Below are 27,714 nucleotides of genomic sequence, written 5' to 3'. Positions count from 1 at the left end.
CTAACAGGTTATCTTGGATCATTCATAAATTCTGTTCTACGAATAATAGACTCAATGATAATGACTTTTGGAAGCTTACAATGCACGAAAACGCTTTTTCCCCCAGAGATTGCAGGCCAACTAGCTGGATAAGGGAGGGAGGGCAAATATATTTTAGCGGTGGGGGGGGGGGGTCGTGCGGAGCCACTATTAAAAGTTTGAGAAACATTGTTTTAGGTCTGCGCTCTACTTACTGGAAGAAACATCAATCTTTTTATATGTGAGAAAAAGAGATATACGCTCAGATTTCAAATATCTAAAAACAAAAATGTTACAAAGACTTGAATCTTCATATATTGGCTACAATGACTCCTACTAAATTTAACTTTAATTTTACACTTTTTTTTCGCGGAAATCTTTTTTTTTTATTCGTCTATATAGCAGAACTTCCGGCTATGGGAAGACTGCTTTGAAATCATATTTCTTTTCACAAGCAAAGTGTCTCACCCAGTCTATGGTCCCACCATTATGAAAAGCTTCTTTGAAAACCCGTGTGCTGAATTGTGACTGCATTGTGTACATTATTGTTATAACCCTGCCATGCCATGCACACCGCCATTCAAGAACGACAGTCCAGCGCGCAAACCTCACGACCAGGCAGCCATCCAGGCAGACTGAGAAGGATGTTGACATTAGAAGGAAGAGATCAATTTCCGTCCAATTCTAGAGACGATATGAAGAGAATGTGCTAAAGACAGATGTTTTATGTATATCTACTTGTGATGTCCCGTGAATAAACATCGTTGCGTCGTTGAGTTGCCTCCCTTAAGTTATTACTCATAGACATACATAAATATAGACTGGAAAAGGAAATAACTTCATTTCCGAATTCTGAAAAGTTGTATGATCTTCAGTCTTAGAGATTAAACAAAACTACACTGCTCATAAATGCTGTATAATAAAGTAGGCCTACACAGAATTGAAAGTCACAAATTTTCGTTTCATAAAACTCTTTTATCGGCCAGTTTATATTTATTTATGTCTATGTTATTACTCTATATTGGGCAATATTTCATGCAGCTGTTCTGTTTATTGAGGGGCAAAATGGACCGCATTCACCAATCGTAAACAAACAACATTTAGCCACGTGGTTATGTCAACGTTAAGTGTGTGTTGACGTAGTAGTATAATATTACACATGAGACTGGTTACTATTAGTATGTCGCGAATGTCGTAGAATGCTGGGTTCGTGCTTCTTGGAGACACTTGACCCGTGACTAACATAGATATTACAGAGTGACTTAAATCCACTTTGGCAGACAAAATATAAAGTTTATTTGATGACAATAATAATACCGCACTTCTTGGCAGTGACATGATCCAATAAGAAACAAAGTCACATCGGCATAACAGCGGTATCAAATATATCCAATATGTCAAATCCTCCAACATAGACTTCAAGTAACGTCCGCATCACAGCGGTATCAAATATATCCAACATGTCAAATCCTCCAACATAGACTTCAAGTAACGTTCACATCACAGCGGGTAACAGATACTTCAATAATAATAGTACAGAATAATAACTATTAGAAATACATGTCTCAAGTGACCACTGGCTTCGACTGCCCTGTCCAGACCGGATCAAAAGATACTACTGACTGCCCTGGACCAAAGGCTACTACTTGACTGACTAAAAGTTAATTTAGTCATCCTTAATTCCTGTTTCTATATCAGGAGTGTCACGTGTCTTTTCACCCTATTAACCCGAGGTGAACATTTAACAGACAATGTCAACCGAGACTGTGACAGGTTCTCTATCTCTTCTATACAAATTAAAGTAATGCACAATGGCTATCACGTGACATTTTTTCCCCGTTGTTTTATCAACATTATCACGTGGATAAATGCACGAAAAGAAGCATGTAAACTTCAAAAGGTTCCTCTCCAAAGGAGTAGGCCTACGCAGGCGACTTTCTGTTTGGAAGACGCTAGTTGGTTAGAAAAAGTGATGTATCGAGACAAGCGTAAATTTTTTTGTACGGAACTTGTGCCGAGTATCTCAGAGAGAGAGAGAGGAGGGGGGCATCTGATTCGACTAGTTAACGCTTAAAATTTTGGATGGATCGCACATAAAGATGGTCTTTCTTTGAAAACGATTTAGAAAGCCTGCAATTATTTAAATTTGTGTGTGTGAAGGCCTACACTGTGCGTAGATTGTGTGTGTACATGGTGATGTACATACGTCTAAGTTGTTGAAAACTCTATATACAAAATCTAAGCCAGTTCTATTAAAACCCCATAATCAACGTGTTTCGCTTTCGTTCATCAAATATCTGGTCACCTTATAACAGGCTATAAAAAAAAAGATAAAGCTATCGTTTCTCTCTAGAATAGATTATAATTAGAAATTTATTCGAATCTAGATGTAGAATCTAGATTCTAGACCCCTTGTTTACAGAGTATCTAAATGCATCAGTCTACCCAATGGCCGAATTGCCGACTTGTTTAGCCTACTGTATTGCCTCCAGCCTGCGCAGAGTAATTTTTTTTTAGTGATAGTTGGCTCGCGCAGACCAATAGTCCAATACCACTCTTTAAGCTAAATGCAGTTCACAGTAGCACAGAAGTCTTTTTTTTTTTTTTTGTAAAAGGTGGTCGACGTAACAGAGGCTCCCCACGGAAACGCTTCAAAGACCTTCTTAGGCGTCAACTTTCCTTGGCTGACATGCGGCGTCGGAACGAGACAGCTGTAGGTCACTCACGAAGGCCGCGGGATACACATTTGAGACCAAAAGAAAATCTGCTGCCGAGGACAAACGCAGACGACGAAAAGAAAATCTAAATCGACCACCTGCGGACAATGGTTATGCTTGCCCTGGATGTGACAAATTATGCAGGTCACAGCTGGGGCTGCGCAGCCACGGGAAATACTGTATTCCTCATTAATCTTCGGACTCGAAGACAAGCCTTATTATTATTATTATTATTATTAAATGCATCACGAGCGAAATATAGTTGAGAAGTGTTGTCATGACTATATTTCTTCGGGAAAAAAAGGTTTCCAATTTGGCATATTTCGCAAAAGAAGATGAAAGAATCATATGATACTTGTAAAAAAAAAAATAGTTGTTTTATCAAATGTAGACATTTATGCTCATTTCGGAAATAAACAACCCACTGTAGATCTAGATATAAATCTTTTCACACTCTTTTCTAACATTCTAACTAGAATCTATTACATCTAAATCAGATCGAGATCTAACAATCCTTTATGAGACCTTTGTGAAATAAATCTACATTTAGAAAACAATGATCTACTCTTTGTATCTCTAAATATATGGTATCAAGTTGGCAACACCGGCAAAAAACGAAAACAACTGAGTTAAAAACATTGAAAATGGCGTCTAAATTTTATTGGATTCTCACCGGACCTCGGTTACTAAGAATTTATAAAAGAGATAATATTGAAGTAAATATCATTTAGACCTAAACCAAGATCTAGATGTTTAGTAAATGAATTAGATTATTTAGATCTATATAGAATGTAGACTAGCAGATCTATTCTAGACTTTTCTAGGCAATTCAATTTAGCAGCAATCTAGTTTATGATTATCTTATTCTAGATGTAGATCTAGATCTAGATCTAGTATTAGATCTACTCATCTAGATTCTAGAGATAGTAGATTAGATCTAGATCTAGCACTGTGACTAGACTAGTACTCTAGTAGTACTAGCGACTAGCAGTAGACTGTGTGAGTGAGTGTGACTGTGAGTAGTCTGACTCTTGAGTAGTAGAAGTAGAATTACAGAGTAGTACTAGATCTAGTAGATCTACTTCTCTAGTAAAGTCTAGTAGCACTCTTATAGATCTAGTTATATATCACTCTAACTCTAACACAGTAATGAGTAAGTGACAGTACCAGATCTAGAATAGATCTACTACTGATCATATGTACACTGAGTAGGCTACTACTTCATCACTTCATGACTTCATGATGATCATCAGTGATGATGAGTACTGGATCTAGCCTAGATTTCTAGGTCTAGAGTCTAGATCTAGATCTACTTTTAGTACTAGACTAGTGAGTAGTACTAGTAGTAAGTAGTGTTACAGTGTACTGTACTGTACTCATCGACTGGAGTGGAGTCCGACTCATCATCATCATCATGATTGTTATTAATTATTAATGAAATTAATGATACAAAATAAAAAATGACAGATAAAGACTAGAATTGACTAGATCTAGATCTAGGCTAAAAAAAATCTATATAAGATCTAGAGTAGTCTAGAGTCTAGACTATTCTAAACATACTATTTTAATTTTTCTATTTCTAAAGTAAAGCTGCTTTTGTGGCATAACGAACAATAAGTTATTCAATAGCATCTCACCCATCTCACCATATTTTTATCAATATAATCAAAAATGCGTCTTTATTTTGATGGTTATTAAGAAATACTGTTGTAGTATGCTGTGCGATCCATTTTTCTCATTTTTAACACATTTAGTTTTGTATTTCTATACAAGATCCTTTTTCTACTAGATCTAGGTGATAAAATAATCTGGTACAAATATGAAAGCATGTTTTTTTTTCCCTCACACATGAATGGAGTGCTTTAGACTTTAGGTACTAACTAAGTTTACTAAGGCAACTGTATAGCCCCTTGGTGCATTAGCCAAGCAAGACCTATAAATCTATATTTGGCTTTAGAATTGAAAGGAGAAAATGTAGATTACACTTCCCATTATTCCATTAAAAATCTATTCAGAGTTTTAGGGGATGTTCAATAAGGTGTATACACACCATTTTAGAAAATGCTACAACATCGAACACACATTTCTTGTTGAGTGTTCATGTATTTTTAAGCAATGTTTTCTTTTCATGTTCAAAGCAAAAATAAATGGAATCAGTAAATTTTTAGTATCTAAAGGACAAAAAAAAACACTTGTACAAGTAATTTATAATATACATGCTTATTAAACATTATTTTGACTTTTTTGTATAAATGTAATATTCTTTTATACATAATTACTTCCCTTCCCTCCCCCCCCCCCCCCCAACACAAACAATAATTTATTTAAATTATGCTCTCCCCTGCCATTTCTAAATCTATAGCATTGACCAGGCCTAAATTATGAACTATCACTATAACAAGTGTATGGAAATTTTTTATCATGGTAGTTCACCTCTTGACTAACATTAACTTTAACCTAGTTTTTGACTTATATCTAGACCAGGGGTGGGCAAATTACGGACGGCTGGCCATGTGCCAGAGTGTTTTATGCGTCCCGCTGACATCTACATTAATCAGGTGTGCCCACAGATTGTAGATATAAAAATGAAAATATATTTAAAATATAAACAATTTCAAATATCTATATAAATTATTGAAACTTCTGATTCTTATCACTTGTGAAGAAGACGCTAAATGTCATGTCATTCTAAAGTTTAAAGTAAATGAAGATTATTCTTACTGGCAATATTTAGAACCATTCAGTTAAAGTCACAAACTCAAGCCAGTTTTATTCAATGCTATGAAGAACTGTGTGAAAGTGCTGGAATGGCTTGGAACAGGTGGCAAGTGTAACAACTGATAGAGCCCATGCTTTGGCTGAGAAAAACAAGTTTTTTAATGAATTAAAGAACAATATCCCAACCATAAACTCTAAACTGGAAACTTTGCGCAAAGCTGCATTGAATATCAATTATATTATTGACCCAATTATCTTAGTGCTCTAACTAATCACTGCTAGGGGTCTTAATCACACACAGTTCCGTGGAGTACTTAAAGATTAGGAAACAAAACACTCCATTATTCAGTACCACAGTAGTATCTGCAGGTTTAGCATGAGTAAGAAGAAATGGAATCTTGAGGAAGAAATTGTTAATGTTCCTTGAAGGACATTGACTGTGACTTTGTTACTAACATTTCTAATGGAGAGTGGTATACAGACTTCAAGTTTTTCATCAGAGGTATTGCAATGGGTTGCTGCACATGAAATGTATGTGCATGTTAAATCTTCTCCAACAAAGCTTTCTCACTTTTCCAGATAACAAAGTAAAAAGAGGTTTTGTCATTTTCCTGTGCTGAATGGTGAAACTATATCTAGTGAAATGGTTGGAAAGTACAAAATTTATTTAGATTCCCTGATTGTGGAATTTGAAAGCAAATTTTAAACACCTCAAGAACTTGGAACTAGTTTTTAATACCCTCAGTTCACAGTGCAGTGCAGAAGCTGATTCAGCTCCAGAGGACATACCTCCAAGCAAATTATGACCTGAGAAGTTCCAATCAGTTCTTCCATAGGAATTTTATGGGTACCAGAAACTGTATTTCTACACTTAAAAAAAAACTTTGATGCTAAGCTTTCACATTATTTGGGTCCACATACATCTTTGAACAAGTGTTTTTTTAATTGTAAGAACAGGTCAATGCTGAGTGTAATTAGACATCAGTCATAAGGATTACAACTAGAAAGTTAGTCCCAAAGTCCTGGATCATTCTGCATGATTGTAAGCAGTTAAATACTTCACATTAGGTACAAATGCACAATTGAAATGTGATGTAAAAAAGACAATAACGAAATTTAAAAAAAAAATGTGTAAAATAAGTTTCAGATTCTAAAAACTTTTTAATGCAGCCGTCTGTAAAAAAAAATAAAAAATAAAAAGGTTTCCCACCCCTGATCTAGACTAGTTGTGGTAGTGAACAGTAGTTTTGATTTATATTTTGTGACAACAAATACACATTTAACCTTTTTTGCATTAGACGATAAGAGCAGCAAGTATTATTTTGTTTTTAATTTTGATTTATGTTTGATCTTAATCTAGATCTAATTCATTCATGAATTCCCTGTATTTTGGTTTTGAATAAAAGTACCACTTATCATCTTATTGTCCAAAAGTAATATTAACAACATTTTCTTAAATTTGAGTAGACATTAGATGATTATTTTAATGATCTTTTATAACATTATTTTCTTTCTTACTTTGCTAATAAAGGGCCACAATTATGAGCCTGGATATGTGGAATCAATAGCAGATAAAATTCTGCAGATGGTAAGCACAAAATTTAAATTTATATTTTCTGAAACTTTGGATAATAACTAATAACTAATAAATGTTATTTTATGTCTATGCACCTATGTATTTTTCATAATAAAATGGGCTTAATAAATTACAATCTAGTCAAGAGAGGGCGTTAATGTTATGTAATACTTGTTTCACGTTTCAGACTTTCCTTTAGAGTTGAAGATTTTTATAGCCCAGATTTCACTTGCATATATGGCCACTGGTCTAATAAGCTATTGATTTGACATGAGAAAGTTCACTGACGCATGTATAAAACAATTGTATTTATTTTTAAATGACCGACATCATATGATCCCATTTGAAAGTATGTTTTTGTTTTGTTTTAAATGTAAAAGGGTTTGGAAGCCGGGGTGACAGAATGATAGGGCATTCCACAATTTAGGTTTTGAGGTTTAAAAAACTGGCTGGATGGCTGCCTGGTCGTGCGGTTTGCGCGCTGGACTGTCGTTCAGATTTATCCATGGTCCAGAGTTCAAACCCTGCCCGCTCCCATCCCCCGTCGTCCTGCAGGAGGTTTGGACTAGGAAGTAATTATCTTCAACTCTGAGGGAACATCCGAAATATGTAAAACAAACAAACAACTGTGAATTGGAGTGTAGGTTGAGTTGATATTAATACCTGGCCATTGGTGAAGTGTCAGACTTTGATGACACTGCTTAGGAAAAAAAAAAACTTAGACATTTTTTAAATAACAAACACTTTAATTAGGTGCTTAAGGCTAGTATTGAATAGCTGAAATTGAATGTTGGTTAACTCTTTGACTAGTTTTTTAAACTCTATGTGAGTGCACTACCATGCTTCGATAGTTTTTTTTTATAGTTTTTTTTATTTCTTGTTAGATGATACAGTGGTAGAGAATGAAAGTAGAGTGCATGCCCTTTTTATGTCACACAAATGAATTTTTAAGAAACAAAAAAAAATCATTGAAATATTTATTTATACAAATTAAAAAGTCTCTAGGATCTAATTGTAGATCAGGTCTAGGAAAAATTTAAGTTCCAAATAGAAAAGAAAAAGCTTTTTATATTATCCATATAGTCACAAAACTTTTAATATTAACACATTTAAAACACATAAAATGGAAATCTAGGGCTAATTATCCATGTTATTATCATAAGAAAAAATGAAAACTGACCAACTATGGAAAAGTGAACTGTTCTAGATCTAGAAAGTATAGAAAGATACTAAATTAATAGAAATTATTACCATCCAGAAGATTAATTTAAAGAAAATTGAGACTGTTTTAACCCTCGCTCTTTTAAAAACATCCTTCTCTATAAAACATGTTGAAAGAATGAAATTCTGGGTGTTTAGCAAAGGGAAACTATTCAAAATAAAGTTTTAAGCAGTTTGAAAACTAATACAGAATTTAAAAAAAAATGAAAAAAAAATAATTTTAAAGCATAGAATATGATCTACAGTTCTACACAATAGGTCTGGTTTAAATCAATGCAGGTAGCATCACTTTAGAGTCAAAGTGTTAATACTATATTTGTATTGATAAGAATGTAACATTAAGTTCTCTCTCTTTCTCTAGTTCCATGTTACACTTGGTCTTAAGTATCTGTCTCCTATTGTTGGGGTGTATCTTTACAGAAAAGGTAAAGTATCTGTTTTCATAATTATAGATAAATACAGACAAACAGACAGACTTCTTCTTCAAGCCAGCTTTATTGCTGCTGAGCTGTGAGCTCTTTTGCAGACTGTGCCAAGAAAAAATGGTGTGCTGTTTTCTTCAGTTGTTCAGCACTGCCGTACAGGGTGTTGGTTATGTTGGGCTGTAGTGGAAGTAGGGTCTGCCTAAGGTGGATTAGGAAGGGGCATTCAAAGAGGATATGGTTTACGGTTTCATAAGGGTGGGTGCCGTGTCCACAAAGGGGGAGTTGTGTGGAATTTATTTTGTTCAGATGATAATTTAACAGAGGTGTGTGTCCTGTTCTTAGTTGAAAAATTGTAGATTGTTCTTTGTGGGGGAGGAAGTTAATACTGTCTAGTTTGTTAGGCGTAGTCATTTCTTTGTACATGGCTGGGCCTGTGTTTCCTGTTGTCCATTGGTTGAGCCACTTCTCTTTGTGATTGTTGACTAACATTGACCTTAGGGTGAGGTAGTTGACAGGTCTATCATGTTGTTCCATAGATGATCCTGCCTTTGAGTGCTTATATAAATCTGCCTTTTCATTTCGCATGATGCCAATGTGTCCAGGGATCCACAGTAGTGTGATATTGATATTTAATTTTGATATCATCTGATGGATTATCACAATTACTGTTGTCAACTCTCTTAGCTGACAAAGTTGCTGCTGTTAATTGCTTGCAGAGTGGATTGGGAGTCTGTAAAGACAACAATATCTGATAGTGATTGCACTCCTTCAAATAATTTGTTTTCCACTGTCTGTAATGCCATGGTAATAGCCTCAATTTTGGCTTGGAAGTTTGAGCAGTAAAAACAGACAGACAAACACACATGGTAAATCTGTTCATGGTACTCTTGTCACATTAGTTTGGCCACTATCACTTAGTATTGGAGAGCTCTCACAAAGACCGCTGTTATCCCATTTGGGACCCAAAGAAAAACCCTTATCGAAGCCAGGCACAGAAGAAGAAAAGAAAACTTAAATAGAGACGAAAAGAAAACTTAAATAGACTGCTGGAGGGCAACAGCTTTGTCTGCAGCATATGCTGAAAAATATGTAGGTCGCAACTGGGTTTGCTTAGTCTTGTGAAACACTGCCTTCGTGTTTAATCATAGGAAATAAAGATATTTCCACTATTATTATTATTAAGTGTTCATATGATTGCCATCCTATTAAGAACAGTTAGTTTCGTTGCTAAACCAAACTAGTCAGTATATATTTAACTTGTGAATCAATATTTTGGCTATGGATACAATATGATGTATGGTGGTTGCAGAACACAGGGTCTCATGTTTAATGGAAGTTCATAGTTTTAGTTCCAGATTGGACTTAAGTCTAATCATCTCTTATGGGTACTTAGAAACTGGACCAGGTCTAAACTCAAAATAGCTCTTAAGGGCACTTGGAAACAGGTTGGATTTGGTCTTATCATCTTTTATGGGTACTTGGAAACAGAATGGACTTAAGTCGAATCAGTTCTTATGGATACTTGGAAATGGCTGGATAAACTAGAAGTCATTACTCTTGTTATGGCTACTTTATACCCTCATCAGCTTTTGAACTTTTAATGAGTAACTTTGCTACTCTTGCCTTATAGACTTCCTGTTTATATTGACAATTTTACTTTGACATTTTACTGTAGCACATATTAATACAATTTTCTTTCTAATGTGCAACTGTAATTTATGGATGGGTTACCCATGTGTGTGTGTGTGTATAATATTGCTTTTCACAGCACAATAGTGGCTGACCAGTATATATTATTTTGTTCACATTGTATGTGCATGGGAAAACAAAGCAGATTATTCTAGATACCCTTGATTTGGATAAATAGGGTTAATGTGGAATTATTTGGAGGTAATAGAACTTACTGTCAGTGTTGGAAACAATCCAGAAAGATCAATATATACTACTATATCAGGGATGTGAAGCTAGTTATTGGGGCTGGTTGGTCATTGCATTGTTCACAGTCACTAGTTATTAGTTATTATTCCAAGTGGATTATTTTGTTTGCTTTTTCACTATTGTTTTACTGCTGTGTCTCAACAGTATATCTTAGTAGTGAGTTGCAAATAGATTTAAAGGCACCTCCAAATCCGTATATGTCATAACTTTGTTAGACAATAAAGAGCTATCCAAACCAAAAAAAAAAGCCAAACAATTGTGACAATGAGTAAGCAACCAATGTTTTTTTGGCTCAGGTCAAAATCCAATCCTTATATGGCATAAATGTTTTGGTCTGATTGATTTATTTGTAATTTGTGTTTTTTAGCGGCCCCCGAAAGGGGATAAGACGCTATTAGTTTTGTGCGAAATGTCTGTCCGTCCTTCCCGTTTAGATCTCGTAAACTAGAAAAGATATTGAAAATCTGACATCACAATATTTTAGACCATTCAAAGTTCTGATGCAACGGCTACTTTTTTTTTTCCTGAAAGTGAAAAATCTAATTTTTAAAATCAGTTATGCAAGCAGTTTTTTAAAGAGAAAAGGCTAATTAGTATGCATTATAAGTTAGACCTAATTTAAAACGAATAGTAATCTTATAAACTTCATTTTCTTGAACATTTTTTTATGTATTGATTTTGAGAATTAGAATAAAGATTAAGCGTTTTTAAAACAATTACATTATGTAAAGACCAGGAGAGGCTCGGTAAAGCGCTTAGCTTCCGAACCGAGGGTCCCGGGTTCGATTCCTGGTGAAGACTCGGGTTTTCAACTTCGAAATCCTTGGGCGCCTCTGAGTCTACCCATCTCTAATGGGTACCTGACATTAGTTGGGGAAAAGTAAAGGCGGTTGGTCGTTGTGCTGGCTACATGACACCCTCGTTAACCGTAGGCCACAAAAACAGATGAACTTTACATCATCTGCCCTATAGACCATAAGGTCTGAAAGGGGAACCAATTAGGCCAGGTTCACATCTAACTTTGCATTCACTTGCACCTATCCTTTGATCTGCAGCACCATTGGGGCACTACACAAGATCTGTCAACCTTCTTTCTCCATTCTTATCTCTCATTTGTCTTTGATGTAATTTCATTTGGATGTTCTTTCTGAAAATATTGAAGCCTGCCAGGGTGGACCACTTCGGGGGCCGATTTTAAGTTTGTGTTTCCACACAAACTGTCTTTGTAACCATGTTATCTTTTAAGATGCTAAAATGCTAATGGAAATATGGGAATCAGGAATAAAATGAATTAACTCTATGCAAACTCTAAATTGTTCATTACAATGTTCCTATTTTTTTTATTCATTTTCACTTGTATTTTTCAGGCTATTTTACAGCTGAAGGTGGTGCTAGTCTGATTAAATTTGCTGTCTCATTATTGATTGTTTATGCTGCTGCATTTGTTTTTAGAGGTCAGTATATTGTCTTCTGTGTACACTCAGCTTTTAGATATTTTTATTCTCCTGACATTTTCTGTCAAAATTGTTGTGGGGATGTGTGGCTGACTGGGGAAAAGCACTGGGCTACTTGTCGAGAGTGCTCAAGTTTGAATCCTGACTTGAGTAGAGTTGTGTTTGCTAAGCGCCAAAAGGCAGCATGGAAACCTTCTCCCAGATACCACCCTCCCCCCACTGGTCCACAAAAGAGATTGAAGCATAGAGCTCTGAGCATTTTCTATAAGCATGAAAGTTGTCCTCTACATTTTTTTTTTAATTTTTAAAAAGTTTGTATTATGTATAAGGATATTTCTTTTTACAAGCTTTAATTTTGTTCATTCTAACAATGTACAGGTATTGATCGACTGGCTAATTTAGATTATCGCACATTTATAAAAGCTCTTGTAGAGGCAAGAAACAGCCCGACATTTCAGACCAAGGTAAATGTCATAAATGTTGATACTAATGCTCTCATTATTCAGTTGTTGTTTTTTTTGTCTGGCCATTGGTCAGAAGAAGTCTTAGATACACTGTATACTTAAGTGATTTATTGAAATGTATTTTTTTCTTATCAAACTGACTGCTGACCCCAAATGTTTTGCTTTAAAATAAGAACTTTAAGCTCAAATTCCATTTCCATGGAAAAACATATTTTGATGTGGTCATCCTTATCCATTACTTTGAAACTTTATATATATATATATATATACATTTTTCTTCAGAAAGCGCTTGTTGGATATGACTTTGAGTTTTGGGCGTGGCCTGTTGACTTCAGTGTTAAGGAACTTAATAGGTAGAAACTTATTTTGTAAAGTGCCTTAAGCCCATAATATATAATTTAATATTATATAGTTTTAATTGCATACAAACAGCTATCATTTCTTTATCTTTAGCAACTGATTATTTGTTCAAAATATGTCTTTAACCAGTTAACAAGTTGTTGTTTTTTTATCTTTTTATTTCTTAAATGATTTTAATTTTTTTGTTACAAAAAATAGTGTGAATGGCTCTAATAAATGTTACTTAAAGGAGTTGTATTGTATTATAATTTTTTTTTTTAACATTAATATAAGTATGTCAAAGTAACATGAATTGTATATGTGTTACAGGACAGGAAGGATGCATTAATTGTGTTTATTTGTTTTTTTTGTTTTTTTTTTACTAGTTTAAAAATAATTTTATTTTAAAATATTTGAACTCTTATATTTTATTCTTTTCATTGTTCAAATTGTTTCTGCCTATAGTGATAGAAAAAAAGCTTATAAAGCTCAGCCAACTGTTACCAACAGCAGCAGACGACTCCAAGCAATCGAAAGGAGTAGTTTCCCTTGCAGAATTCTCAGGTACTCCCTAATTTACTGTATAATGGAAACCATTATTGATCAGCTGCATTACAAATATTTAGAAAAATAAAAACCATAGTTCATAGATTTTGTTACGTGTTATTTCGCAGTTACATTGCCATGCATACATTTGGTCGAAGTATGGTTTACCCTGGAAGTACATCCTTTGTGAACTATTTTCTATGTAAGTGAACTGAAAGTGTTGTTTTTTTACATTTTAGACTTTATCGTTAACATTTTTGTTATAGACTTTTTTTTTTTTTTTGATTTTTTTATTAACAACTTATTTTATTTTTAAACATCTTGCCTCTGCAGCCAGTATGTTAGTGACTGGAAGAGCTCAGCAAGTTGAAGAGGTAGAGCGGCAGATATTGATTTGCGTTAGTTTACAAGTTCACAATATTGTACTTTTTGTTTTCCTTAAATTAAACTAGTTTTTACTGTTTTGAACTACAGTTTTAGTATCTTATAAGAAAATGAGTTACAGGCAAAAGGTTATGTGTCATATGAAGTGCAATATGTGACGTATAATGCGTGATATGATTTGTGATCATACTGTTGAACAAACAAAATTGAATGAAAGTTAATGTAGAATAATAATAATTGTAGGTTGTTGGTTGTTTTTTTTTTGCGGCAACTTCTATTTATTCTGATTATCTAATTGGGCATCTTGTTGTTGAGAGATCTTTGTAATAAAAAAATTAAAGGCAAATAATTTCTAATATATCAAAGATAAAATGTGTGAAATTTGTTGCTAAAGAGAGAGTATAAAATTGTTTACTGACTCTATAGTCATCTTTCAATAGAGATACATCGGGAAAAAAAACAATTTTGAGAAAAATAAAATAATTATTTTTTTTTACAGAGACATGGAAAAAGAGCCAAAATTGAGACAGAAGATGGCAATGAGATAGACACAATGTTTGTCAACATGAGGGGACACTCTGAGTTAGGAAATACTTTAGTAAGGTCTTTAATGAGTTTAATAGGAAATGCTTAAATAAGGTCTTCCATGAGTATACTACTGAGTTGGGAATTACAGTTAACTCTTGATAGAGTAAAGTCTAATGCTTAATAATCTGACAGGCTCAGTCATCGGATACTGGGCTGACATAAATTCAATGTATGCTGTAGTATGTATATTTATATTTTTTTTAAATCTAGCTAGGCCTTAATTCTAATGTAGTACACTGAGTGAAAGCTGATAAATGTTTTGTATTTTTAGATCAGCTATTGTTTTATTTTATACACTTGAAAGTCTAAGTAAATATTTTATTACATCATAAATTATACTCTCTTCAGGGGATATACTGAATTGGGAAACACATTAGTAAGATCTTCAGATAATTATACTCTTTTCAAACATCATTTTATCATACTGTTTCTGGACTTTCATATACAATCTTACCCAACGACATATTAAGAAAATAATGCAGCAAGATAAATTTTTTGGTTTGTTTACTGAATTGAATATCAATTAATTATTAATGACTATATTTCCTAAATGGAATTAAACATCTTTTCCATGATATTTATATTGTTTAAGTAGTAAAGCCCTTGGCTTTCAAACCAGAGGATTCCTGGGATCCAATCCTGGTGAAGTCTGGGATTTTTAATTTTAGGATCTTTAGGGCCCCTCTGAGTCCACCCAGCTCTAATGGGTACCTGACATTAGTAAGGGAAAAGTAAAGACAGTTGGTCATTGTGCTGGCCAGATGACACTCTCTTTAACCGTGGGCCATGGAAATAGATGACCTTTACATCATCTGCGTTATAAACTGCATGGTCTGAAAGAGGATTTTTTAACACTATATTGTTATAGTTATATCTTATAAATTTTGTTTTTGGTATCACTGTACATGCAGCTCAATAGAACTGCTGTGTAGGTGATATTGTTCCAACAATAGTTAAAACTCAGGCTTTCATCCAATCACTGAGATTTTCCATGATTGTCCTATGACTAATTACAGTTATAATAATTATGAAAAAAAATGTTTTTTAGACTGTTGGAGCTAATAGCCAAATGTATAAAGTTTATAAAGAACTGTTTTTTGCAAAATAAATCTTTAATTCCATTCTATAAATTTTTAAATTAAAGAACTTTGCATGGCTTATACCAAAATTTAGACTCATTCTGTCACTGCTGTAAGGTAGGAATAGAATAGTGTGTCTCATATTCTTTTTTAACTGTCCCATACTTCCTGAATTCCATGTCGACAGGTTCTGGAAGTCACATGCTCTTGACTTGCATGGAGGGATGTGCACTGCACACCACAGTTTTTTTTCCCCAATGAGCTTGGTGATGATGATGATTACAAAATATTTCCAGAGTTAATTATTTGTCACTCAGTATGAACAATAAAAAATTTATCATAAAATTTGATTTTTGATTTCATAATAGAAATATTCTAATATGAAGACAAGCATCAAAATAAAAAAAAAAAAACAAAGTTCCATTCTCTTTTAATAAAAAATAATGTATCCACAGGTCATAACCTCTGAAGGCAATGCAGGATTCTATGAGATAGGTTGTATCAACACGCCATTAGACTTAAACTATTCAGTTTTAGGGTGGAACCATCCAGGATTTGGGGGAAGTACAGTGAGTTGCTTTTCTTGCATTAACAGTCACATTCATTGTTCGTTGCTATTTAGATCAATGTCAGTTGTGTTTGTGGGAATATAGTTGTGGATCTAGTTGGTAGTTTCATTCTGAACGTGAAAATGACATTTACATTTTTTCTTTTAGCAATGTAACTGTAAATACTATTCATTATGTTCAGACATTATTTATTGTTTAACTTGTAACAGATAATTTGCACAAATGCTGTGGTATTGGGTCTTGGAGAACAACAAAATTATTTCTAGTGACAGAAAATGTTAAAAGTCAGCCTGACACTAATACTGTTTTATTGTAAAAATGTATTCAAAGATGTTTTGGACATTAAATAGGTAAAAACAATTCAGACAATGTTGGAATGCAGATGGTACCTTTCCAGATCAGAGCAAAATCGCAAAAAAGCTCTGACATTTTGCCCCCCAAAAAAGTATTGTCAAAATTTAGACTGATGCAGTTACTAGTTATGTGTTTCATTATCAAAACATCCTTAGGGGTGGTTTGGCCATTATAAATGGATTTATTTATTTCACAATAAACTTTCATCAATTTGGCTTTGTTTCTTTTTATTAAATAAATAATTAGAGAAAGAAAATGCTTCAGAAAATAAAAATACAATGTATCCCATCTTTCCTAAGGGAGTCCCGTTTCCTGACCAGGAGCAGAAAGCCGTGGATGCTGTTATCCAGTATGCTATACACAAGCTGCACTTTGAACCTCAAGACATTGCTGTATTTGCCTGGTCTATAGGTGGATACACAGCCTCGTGGTTGGCTAAGACTTATCCAGACTTAAAGTTTGTTGTGAGTTTCATTTCAACAATTCTTATTACCTATAGTGCTTTTAGTTCAAATATATCAAGTTATACTTTGGTAAAAATAAACATTTCTTTGAAGTGAAAGCAATAGTTCTTCTATAGGCTGATGCTTAGTTGCCAAGGTTTAAATGCTACATTCATTTGTGTGCAGTGCTATGCACATGGTGAGCTCTTCTTGTAGGAAAGTTTAAATAACTGTTGCAACCACCCCAACACATTATCCTGCTGTAGGACTTGGCTGTAAAAAACACACTGTGCTGCAGTAGACGTTATTGGATTATTGGTCATTTTTTGTAAGCTGCGGAAAATAATTAAATTCCTATTGTATCCCAAAATGTCTGTAATCATCATCATCATCATCATCATCATCAAACTCCATTAGAGTGAGGGCTTGAGAGGCTCAAATCCTCTCTTGCAAAAGCCCTGGACAGAAACCCTGCTGTCTTGCGTAGTGCATGAATGTCGCCATACAGGTAGAGAATTTTGGGTTTCCCAGACCTGTCGAGACGGAGATCAGCAAGTCTGGGGCAGTCAAACAGAAAATGTCTGTAATAAACCTTGCCGTAAATTTTTGTGAACTCTTTTTTTTAATTTTTATTTAGACATCAACATTTTATATCTCTAGTTGAAATGTTGTTAGTAAATTCTGTTTGTTACTATTCTGTTGTCCAGGTATTAGATGCTACATTTGATGACATTGTTCCTCTAGCCATTGCTAAAATGCCACAGTCATGGAGTAAGTCTTTGCTTGTATATTATGTATTTTTTACATTTTAGACCTTCAGGATTGATATATTTGTATGTACTACTTACATGTGAGGCTTGTTGGTTTTGAGTAAAGTGTTTGGCTTCCAAACTGAGGGGCTTTGAGTTCAAATCCTTGTGACTACTCAGATTTCAGACATGACATGGCCCACATTAACTAATTCCACTTTCAGACCTTGTGATCTTTAGGGCTGATAATATTAAGGCCATCTTTTGTTTTTATGGCCAATGGTTTAGCGAACAGGGTGTCATGTGGCCAGCACAACAACCAACCGCCTTTACTCTCTCCAACTAAAGTCAGGTACCCATTAGAGTTGGGTGGACTCAGGATCACCCTAAAAATCCCAGTCTTTACCAAGATTTGAACCCAGGACCCCAAGTTCAGAAGCCGCTGTGCTCCTATCCCCATGTTAACTGCCAATCATTGCTAGAAGCAGGTGAGCTTCATATCGCCTGCCCCATAGATTGTAAGGTTAGAAAGGGAATTTACTTAAACTGAAACATTAAGTTCTGTAACCTAACCACTATTTCTTTTCTAACAGAAAATTTGGTGTCTCTTGCTTTGAGAAGCTACATGGATTTAAATATTGCTGATAATTTGCTTGAGTAAGTAGAATGGTAATAGTTATCTACTTAGTTAAGTTGTGCACAAATATTTCACCATCCCCTATCACTTAGTCTGTTGTACCGTAGGACACCACATAAGATCTGTTGACAGTCTTTCTCCATTCCTCTCTGTCTTATGCCTTGGACAGAATCTCCCTAAATGGCAGGCCCATCCATTTATGTTGTCATCTCATTGCTTTCTGTGTCTGCCTCTTTTTCTTTTTCCTGGTACTGTTCCCTGAAGGGACCTTGTAATATGACCATAAAAATTTACTTTGCGTTTTTTTTTACAGTAGTTAGCTGTGAAAATATTTTGTGCAAGCAGAAATTAGCTGTTGTTTCTATTTCTTTGATTTTTTTATTTGTATCAGGTACCAGGGACCGATTCTCTTAATACGAAGAACTAAAGATGAAATTATTACAACAGAGTGAGTTATTTAAGTCTTTGCTATTCTCAAAGACAAGTATGAAATTGTGTATGTTTTATTTAATACTATTGATATAGTTAAAATGAGTAGTTACATTTTAAAATAGCAGGCAGCCTCAGTTTGTTTATACAAATTTTGTGTTGCTATTTAACTCCACCAGCCCTTAGTCTCTAGATCTAACTTTCACCATAGGCCTGAGCACTGAGAGACACACCCACCTTTTCTTAACCCGCAGGCACCTATTGGGATAGGATGCATTTATTTATGGAATTAGCCTAATGGATAGAATGCGGTAGGGTGTGTCAAGATGCTATTTTTATTTTCTTAAACTTTCCTATAAGAAGAGCTTTATTGATTAACTTTGTGTGTAATATATTATTATGTACCAGTATATTATTTTTCCGCTATTTTTTTTTTTTTTTTTAAATTGAGAGTTACCTTATCTTCTTATATGATACAAAAAAAAAAAAGAAGATGATTACGTCCTACGCGTCATGCATTTAGTCATGCATATTAACCAATGACCTAAATTCTGCCAAGTCCAAGTCACTGGTTTTCCTGGCTAGCTCAGGCAACCCATTCCATGCTCTAATAGCGCTAGGGAAGAAAGAGCATTTGTACAAATTTGCCCTAGCATATGGAACAAGGAATGTGCCTTTATCTTTGTGTCTTTCTGTGTATTTTATTAAATTTTGTTTTTGTATTTGAAGATTATGGTTTAGTGTTTTATATATAATTGCTACTTTACTTTTAAGTCTTTTCTCCTGAAGACTTTCTAAATTTTGTGTTACTTTAGTCAAATGTGAATATTCGTTTGTTATCTCCTTTTTAGGCAAAAAAAACTTTTTTTTTTTCAAATTGGAAATACATGCTTTTGGATTAATATCTTTCTCGCTCTAGATCTAATAAAGTTCACATTATTATCAATCGAGCTGTAACTTTCTCTAAAATGGAAGTAAAAACATTATTTTTTTAAAATTAAGAATTTAGAGTCTAAATGAACTAAAATATTAACTTTCGGATTATTACAAGCCTGACCTACCATATATGAGCAGGATTAAATTTTATTGCAAATTTTCAGAATTTTTTTACATAAATCCACATTTCATGTAAACACATGCTTTGATGGTGGCAGCCATTTTTAATGGACAATCTAAGAGTATCACCACATTTCATTAGTATTTTTTAGATTCTGACTTGTTTGTTTTACGCAGGGTAAAAAATTCCAGCTTTTAGCAGGTTCAAGGATTTAGGCATTTTTAAGGAATTCCCAGAAAATCAGGTTCAACCGCTGGTGGAGTTAGTGTTTTAGTAGTGTTGGGGAAAAATGTATTTATGTTTTGGTTCACATTGTTCATTAAAGTGTATTTTATTTTCAGGACTCCACCTAATACCCTCCCATTACTGTCCTCAAACAGGGGAAATAATTTGATATTGAAACTTTTGAAATTTAGGTAAATATAATTGTTCTCTATCATAATAAATTGTTTGTTTTGAAAAGTCTGTTTTTTTTTTTACATTCAAGCTCTTCAGTTGTTCTTTTTTAAGATGGAAGGAAAACAATTAGGATCTTGATAAATGCACAGATAAAACTTCAGCTATCAGTCTTTTCCATCATTGGCCAATTTATTTCACAGTTTCACTATTTCTCTCAGAATATAAGCTATGTAAGAGGTCCAATGTTCCATGTGGAAAGCAAAGGAAAGATGATGATAAGCTATATAAGAGGCCAGATGTTCCTTGAGAAATGCAAAGGAAAGATGATGATGATAAGCTATGTAAACATGTATGTGGTTGTTATAGTATATAGTAAAAACTAACTGCACTATGGTTCTTGATATAGAGTCCTCAGCTGAAATCATTCTACTCTTTTTAAAAATTAAAAAAAAATTCCAATCAAAAGTAGCACCCCAAATGATTGCATGTACGTTAAGCTTTTCTTTTTTTGTTGGCCTCCTTCAGTCGTAGAACGACTATGGTTCATCTGGCAACACTTTTTTTCATGTGACTGTGGAGCCCTATTTTGGAGAGACACTCCCGTCTACATATATCGCATCTAAAGGTGGCTTTCACTTTGGTGGTAGACGAGCCGGCCATTTTTCGTTTGGCACGCTTTTCTTCCAGAGCTGAGGTCCATGTTTTTTCAGTGTCCATCTCTCTCCTACTTGTGCAGTCTAGGGCTATGTCTTCCCAATGGTCAGTATCAATGTTCACTGTTTTTCACATGTTTAGCTACTAACGAATAGCGTGTAAATCTTTTTTTTTTTAGGTACCCAACAATTGTAGACGAATCAACAATTCCTATAATGAAAGAATTTCTAGCTAAGGAAACTGTTCAACAAGGTAAACATCCTAGTTTCATCTTCATGTTTGGCAGCTTTTTGCTATATTTAACATGGTATCTCTCTCATGCTTACATCTAACTATTAGGGATGAAAATATTTCATGTTGCATTGACTTACTCCAAATTTTAAACTGATAATTCCTAAAATGTGAATTGAGTCTAGCCTTTATCAACTAAATCATCTTGAATTCTTTATCTAAGAATAGTAAGAAACTAAAAGGAAATGTTCTCACAATAATTGTCTCCTTTCATTTACCTTTCTTTTATTTTCTATAGAATATGTTAATATGCATAACTAATCTTAGTAAACACTGCATAAAATGCTCATTTAAAAACAAATAAACTTAGCAGAAAAGAAACCTTGATAACATAACACTCTTCTGACTAATATTTAAATAGTGTGTTACAAATGTCAGAGGTTAAAACAGTAAATGAGCTAATATACATTAGGGACTATATTTAGCCATAATGTCACTTTTTTTTTTTGTTCAATAAAACTTCTAAAAAAAAAATGTAAAATGTAACATATCACATGAAATTCTGTTCTTCCAAGTCTCTACCGACCTTTACAAATCTCTTTATATTTGCACTCTGCTACTAAACAAGACAATGTACATTGAATATGCCAGTACTTGAGAGTACAAATCAAATCTGACTTAAATTAACACAGCATGAAATCTTCATTTCCTGTAAGCTGATTTTTGTTTTTTTCAACTTTTCAGTTTTTAATTTGTAAATATTTTATTTAATTTATGCCTTGTGCTCTTTGATCACTTGATACAACTAAGCTGTTCGCTATCATTTATTTTAAATCAAAATTGAACATTAGGGTCAAGGCAAGGATTTAAAAAGTGTACTCTCTTGAACTGTACAAATTCAGTTAAATGAATTGTGCTGAAATATTTCTTTTTAAAGCTAGCTGATTCATGAACCATGAAAAATTAAACTCAAAAAGCCTATAGAAACAAAGTGATTAGTACTTTGTCTGCAGTAAATGAGTTCAAAAATTTTGTCACATTGTATGATGGATTTTTAATCAATGAGAGTGTTCATTGCTTAATTGATTCTGTCAACAGTTCAAATGTTAAAGGATAAGAATGTTGTGTATCAAGAAATTAGCAACATATTCGCAGTACACGTCCAAGAATCAGGTCTTCACTTTCCTATGAATATTAGTAAGTGTTTGCTAGTAATAATCTTTTTTTTAATTTTATTTTGCTGATAGCATCATTTATTGAGACAAACATTCAATTAGCTATACAGGTATCTTGACACAGAAGTCCTCTAAATATGCAGGTATCTTGACACAGAAAACCTCCAAAGAGTAGCTATGCAGGTATCTTGACACAGAATTTCTCTGAAGAGTAGCTATGTGGGTATCTTGACACAGAAGTCCTCCAAAGAGTAGACCTGTAAGGCATACACACAATCCTGATGCATTCTAAATTGTGACTTGCAGGACATGAATGGACAACTCCTTTATCCTAAAAGGCTTCTTTCTAGCCAGGTAAAGGAAGGCAAGCTACCTCAAGGTGGACACAGAAAATGTTTCATGGACACCCTTAAAGCATCCTTGAGAGCTTTCAACATTGACCTGCCACGTAGGAGACAGATACAAAATGATGTAGCAACATGCTGTGAGAACCGGTGCAACATGCTACCACACTGAGAACTGGTGCAACATGCTACCACACTGAGAACTGGTGCAACATGCTACCACTCTGTGAGAACTGGTACAACATGCTACCGCACTGTGAGAACTGGTGCAACATGCTACCTCACTGTGAGAACTGGTGCAACATGCTACCTCACTGTGAGAACTGGTGCAACATGCTACCTCACTGTGAGAACTGGTACAACATGCTACCTCACTGTGAGAACTGGTACAACATGCTACCTCACTGTGAGAACTGATGCAACATGCTACCTCACTGTGAGAACTGATGCAACATGCTACCACACTGTGAGAACTGATGTAACATGCTACCACACTGTGAGAACTGGTACAACATGCTACCTCACTGTGAGAACTGGTGCATCATGCTACCACACTGTGAGAACTGGTGCAACATGCTACCTCACTGTGAGAACTGGTGCATCATGCTACCACACTGTGAGAACTGGTACAACATGCTACCTCACTGTGAGAACTGGTGCAACATGCTACCTCACTGTGAGAAGTGGTGTAAAAATTGCTGAAGACAAGAAAACAGCCATTGCAGAAGAAAAACACTTGAACAGAAAATCAAGGCTAATCACAAAAGCTCCATATGGAATAACCTGCCCAGTGTGCCGCCAAACTAATGCAACATGCTACCACACTGTGAGAACTGATGTAACATGCTACCACACTGTGAGAACTGGTACAACATGCTACCTCACTGTGAGAACTGGTGCATCATGCTACCACACTGTGAGAACTGGTGCAACATGCTACCTCACTGTGAGAACTGGTGCATCATGCTACCACACTGTGAGAACTGGTACAACATGCTACCTCACTGTGAGAACTGGTGCAACATGCTACCTCACTGTGAGAAGTGGTGTAAAAATTGCTGAAGACAAGAAAACAGCCATTGCAGAAGAAAAACACTAGAACAGAAAATCAAGGCTAATCACAAAAGCTCCATATGGAATAACCTACCCAGTGTGCCGCCAAACATTCTGGGTTCATATCACTCAGTGAACTCTTTATGTTGTGTCTGTTCTATTATTGTGAAGGTTTCTATATTGTGTTGTTTTTATTCGAGAAATGAATTTCCATAAGGATCAATTAAATAGTCTTATTCTTAGGTTTCACCAGACACATGAGCAGGCATAAAACTGCAGTGCAAAGCTTTCAGCCCTCTAGATAACAAAAGTGGCCATCATCCTATTGTAAAATTCTCTTTCAGACCTTGCAATCTATAGGGCAGATGATGTAAAGGTCATCAGTTTCTGTGGTTGAGGGTTAACAAGGTGTCATGTGGCTAACACATTGAGCAACCAAATTTGTCCTAAAAATCTTCACTGGGATTTGAACTCAAGATCCCTCAGTTCAGATGTCAAATGCTTTGCCACTCTGCCACCACACCCCATTAGGAAAAAATTTTTTTTTGTTCTTCTGGAAATAAGATTTTAATTCTTATACATAAACAATGTTTCCCCCACACCTGGTGCCCTATCAGGCATTGTGCAGGAAATGAAAAACATAATAAATATAATTTTATTTTGCTAAGCATGCTCCATTCTAGCTCTGTTTTCAATAAATTAACATTATGCCTATTATTACATTGACTGGAATGGTGATATTATTCATTATTACTCGTTAGTCTCTGTTGATAATATTAGAATGTGTATTTCAGGTAACTCTAGGTAGTTTACAACTTTTTTTACACTTTTATTTCCACAGAAGTCGATGATGACCTACTCTTGAAAACAAGGCTGGCTTTGTTTTTAGTAAGTCATTTTTGTTCTCTTGAATTGAAATGTAATTTGTTCCTATGAGGGATGTATACAAACTAGAGCTACTGTTTGTAGAACAATGTTTACATCAAACAAGGCTGCCTATCACATTTGTCTCAATAATCTAGCTGCACCAAAAGTTACCATTGAAATTTATTTGGCTTCCTACCTCCACTATAAGAGTTCTTTTCATTCACCCAATAACTATTTACTGCTATAGTGTTATAATAGGGGGGTTTTCTGTAGCCCACTTATGCAGCATGATGCGATAGGAAGTTATAGGCAGTTTTTTTTTAAACATTCTTTTAAGAAGAGTTCATTATGTATTGTTCTGAAGGAGAGGAGAAACTTTACAATTTTTTCAAATGGAAAAACTAGATGTACCAGGTATCTAGGTTTTTTCCACCCTGAAACTGTTTAAACAAAGGTGCTGATACTGTAGTGTATGAGACCACTCAGGATATTGAGTATTTTTTAAGCTTTAATCAGTAAAAAAAAATAGATTTAGAACTAGACATATTGTTTTATTTTATATAATTTTTTTTTTTTAATTTTTTATTATGATAAAAAAAAGAAAATTAAAATTAAAATTATTTTTTTTTTAATGTTGACCTCTCTGGTGAGGAATAAAAGACAAATTTTAAAACCAGAGACTGCTGGGAATGGGTTACGAAAATGAAGAATACTTATGAAAACATTCACTTATAACATCTTTGTGTGTGTGTGCTTTTTCACTTTTTAAAAACTTTTAACTCTCTGCTCAATTCCTTCAGATTAATCATACTTTGGTATTTTCTAAAGGTCGGCATAGCTTATGATGACAAGTTATAGCATATAGACAGGGTTAGGTCTCATTATTTAGCGGCATTGTTATGTTGCCTAAGGCAACCTATACTTTTGAGTCTACCCCTAAACTCAAGAAAACATTAAGAAACTGGAACAGACACAAAATAGAGCAGTGAGATTCATAACAAACGAATATTCACATTTGACTAGAGTAACACCTTTAGTAAAATCACTAAATTTAGAAAGCCTTCAGGACAGAAGACTCAAAAGTAAAGTAGCAATTATACATAAAACACTGAACCATAATCTTCAAATACAAAAACAAAATTTAATAAAATACTCTGAAAGACACAAAGATAAAGGCACATTCCTCATCCCATATGCTAGGACAAATTTGTACAAATACTCCTTCCCTAGTGCTATTAGAGCATGGAATGGGTTGCCTGAGCTAGCCAGGAAAACCAGTGACTTGGCAGAATTTAAGTCATTGGTTAATATGCATGACTAAATGCATGACGCTTAGGACGTAATCATCTTCTTTTTTGAAGTAACGTCTGTATTATATAAGATACTGTAGAACCTTGCTAAATCTGTTACTTCATTTAAGCTTTTTTAATTAACTTTTAAATTTTTAAATTAGTTTCTTCTCATTGTGGGCATAACAATTTTGAACACTATGCTAACTGATGCAAATGAATATGTGTGCATGTTGATACAATAACTTTGTTTTTACAAAACTTATATCAACTCCGTCTGTGTGGTAGAAAGTTTGACATTATTCCCAATCTCAGATCAGGCTGACCTGACAGTACAAGAATCAATTTAAAAAATTTACCAATTAGTTATTTATCTATGGTAATTAATTATTTTGTTTGATATCAAACATGGGAAAGAAATAGTACTTGACTAATATGGTGAATTAGTCCCCTTTAAAGGTTGTCGCTATAAAGTTCGAAACTAACAATAGATAACTATAAAACCTTCTATTTTCATAAGTACTTCATTAGCACACTGATTGATATGTAAGCTAGGGTTCTGAATTCAGGTCTTTCCCTTTTTTTTTTAAATATATAAATACATTTAAAAAGCGATTATCATAGTGCTAAATCATGAAATTGCGCTAAACAAAAAACAAATAATACAAATATTTGTAATCGCACAGATTTATTATCGTTGGTCTAGATCTATTACTAATTGGACTACATGACTGATCCAGACTAATTGATACAACTATGCTTAATTTAGGCTTTGAGTTTCTTAACACAGTATTTTGTTCTATTTCTCTTGATAGATCACTGTACACATGGAGAACTTTGATGCCACTCACTGCTCTCCCCTGGCTATCAGTCTGTTTCACAAACCTTGGGTTCCCGGAGCTAGACTTTAACAAGCTACACTAGTATTTGTTTATGTAAGGCGTGTACATCCTAGTTGTGTGTGCGTGTATGTATTTGGTGTTTGCCTAAGTGGATGACCTGAGGTTGTACTCATTATTTAAATTGTTGCCAAATATTAGACTTGTACATTTCACAAGACTTTTGTTTTAGTCAGTATGTCTTTTGAGAGAGTCCATTTTCTTTCTGCATTGACAGAGCCCCAGATACATATTCCATAAACTTCATTGCCACCTTTTTTTTTGTATATGTTAATTTGGGATTTACTAAGCTGATAGATAATACATTTTGTTAACAAATGTGACTTAACGTAGTGATTCTTATGCTACCAAATATTTTGTTTAGTGAAAGACAAAGGGACCAAAAGTCATCCAGCCTTTTGTTCTCATGTCATTTTGTTTATATTCTGATAGGATCATCTTTTTTAATATAATTATAAATATTTTTTATATATATTCTATATTTAAAATACGGAAGGAAAAAGAAAAGAAAAAATCTCATCAGCTTGAAAGGAATTCCTGTAATATGTATTGTGTTTGACCCTATTAGATGAAGACAGTATTTGTATTACTTGGTTTCAAGGCTGTGCTTTGGTTTACATTTTGACTAATCTTTCAACATGGATTTCAGATAAATGAATAAAAAAATTATTATAACTTTTTAGTTTTTGTTGATTGCTTTTAATTCAAATACATACCTGCACTTGTAATTCCTAAATACATAAGACATAATACATAGATACAAACTTGTACTTCTAATTTAAAGATCTCAGTTCCATCAAATAATTCCAAATATGAATCACTTGTACTGTAACTTGACTGACATAGTTGATTATATTACACTGTGAAAATACAGGCCATTAAATGTAATCCAACACTAATTAATCCACATGGAACAATGACCAATCAACCTAGATCTAGTTCCTTATATAGTATCGTATATCAATCTCTATTTTACTTTTTTGAGTCACTGATAGTAAGTTCTATCCATATTGAGCCCACATCATGTTTATGTAAATCAAGTTTACCTACAAGGATCTGCATTATTTCCCCACGCACTTGCACTGCACACAAAAAAAT

At 34.1% G+C, this 27,714-nt stretch overlaps 1 protein-coding gene across 1 annotated transcript; it reads left to right on the top strand.

The window, feature by feature from the left end:
- The first annotated feature begins 3,294 nt into the window (after positions 1–3,294).
- On the top strand, positions 3,295–27,291 carry LOC106058401 (phosphatidylserine lipase ABHD16A-like). Its single transcript, XM_056041789.1, has 20 exons — positions 3,295–3,451; positions 6,985–7,041; positions 8,612–8,675; positions 11,981–12,067; positions 12,446–12,531; positions 12,814–12,884; positions 13,336–13,434; positions 13,545–13,618; positions 13,750–13,790; positions 14,300–14,398; positions 15,923–16,036; positions 16,690–16,854; positions 17,541–17,604; positions 18,176–18,239; positions 18,611–18,667; positions 20,047–20,121; positions 20,937–21,010; positions 22,088–22,186; positions 24,403–24,449; positions 26,533–27,291. Exons 1-20 carry the CDS (start codon positions 3,320–3,322, stop codon positions 26,626–26,628), a joined length of 1,665 nt encoding a protein of 554 aa, XP_055897764.1. The 5' UTR covers positions 3,295–3,319; the 3' UTR covers positions 26,629–27,291.
- The last annotated feature ends 423 nt before the right edge of the window (positions 27,292–27,714 follow it).

The sequence above is a fragment of the Biomphalaria glabrata genome, chromosome 9 (assembly GCF_947242115.1).
Source record: "Biomphalaria glabrata chromosome 9, xgBioGlab47.1, whole genome shotgun sequence".
NCBI lineage: Eukaryota > Metazoa > Mollusca > Gastropoda > Planorbidae > Biomphalaria > Biomphalaria glabrata.
The sequence above is the reverse complement of the archived record's forward strand: the minus strand, read 5'-3'. Positions and strand labels throughout refer to the sequence as shown.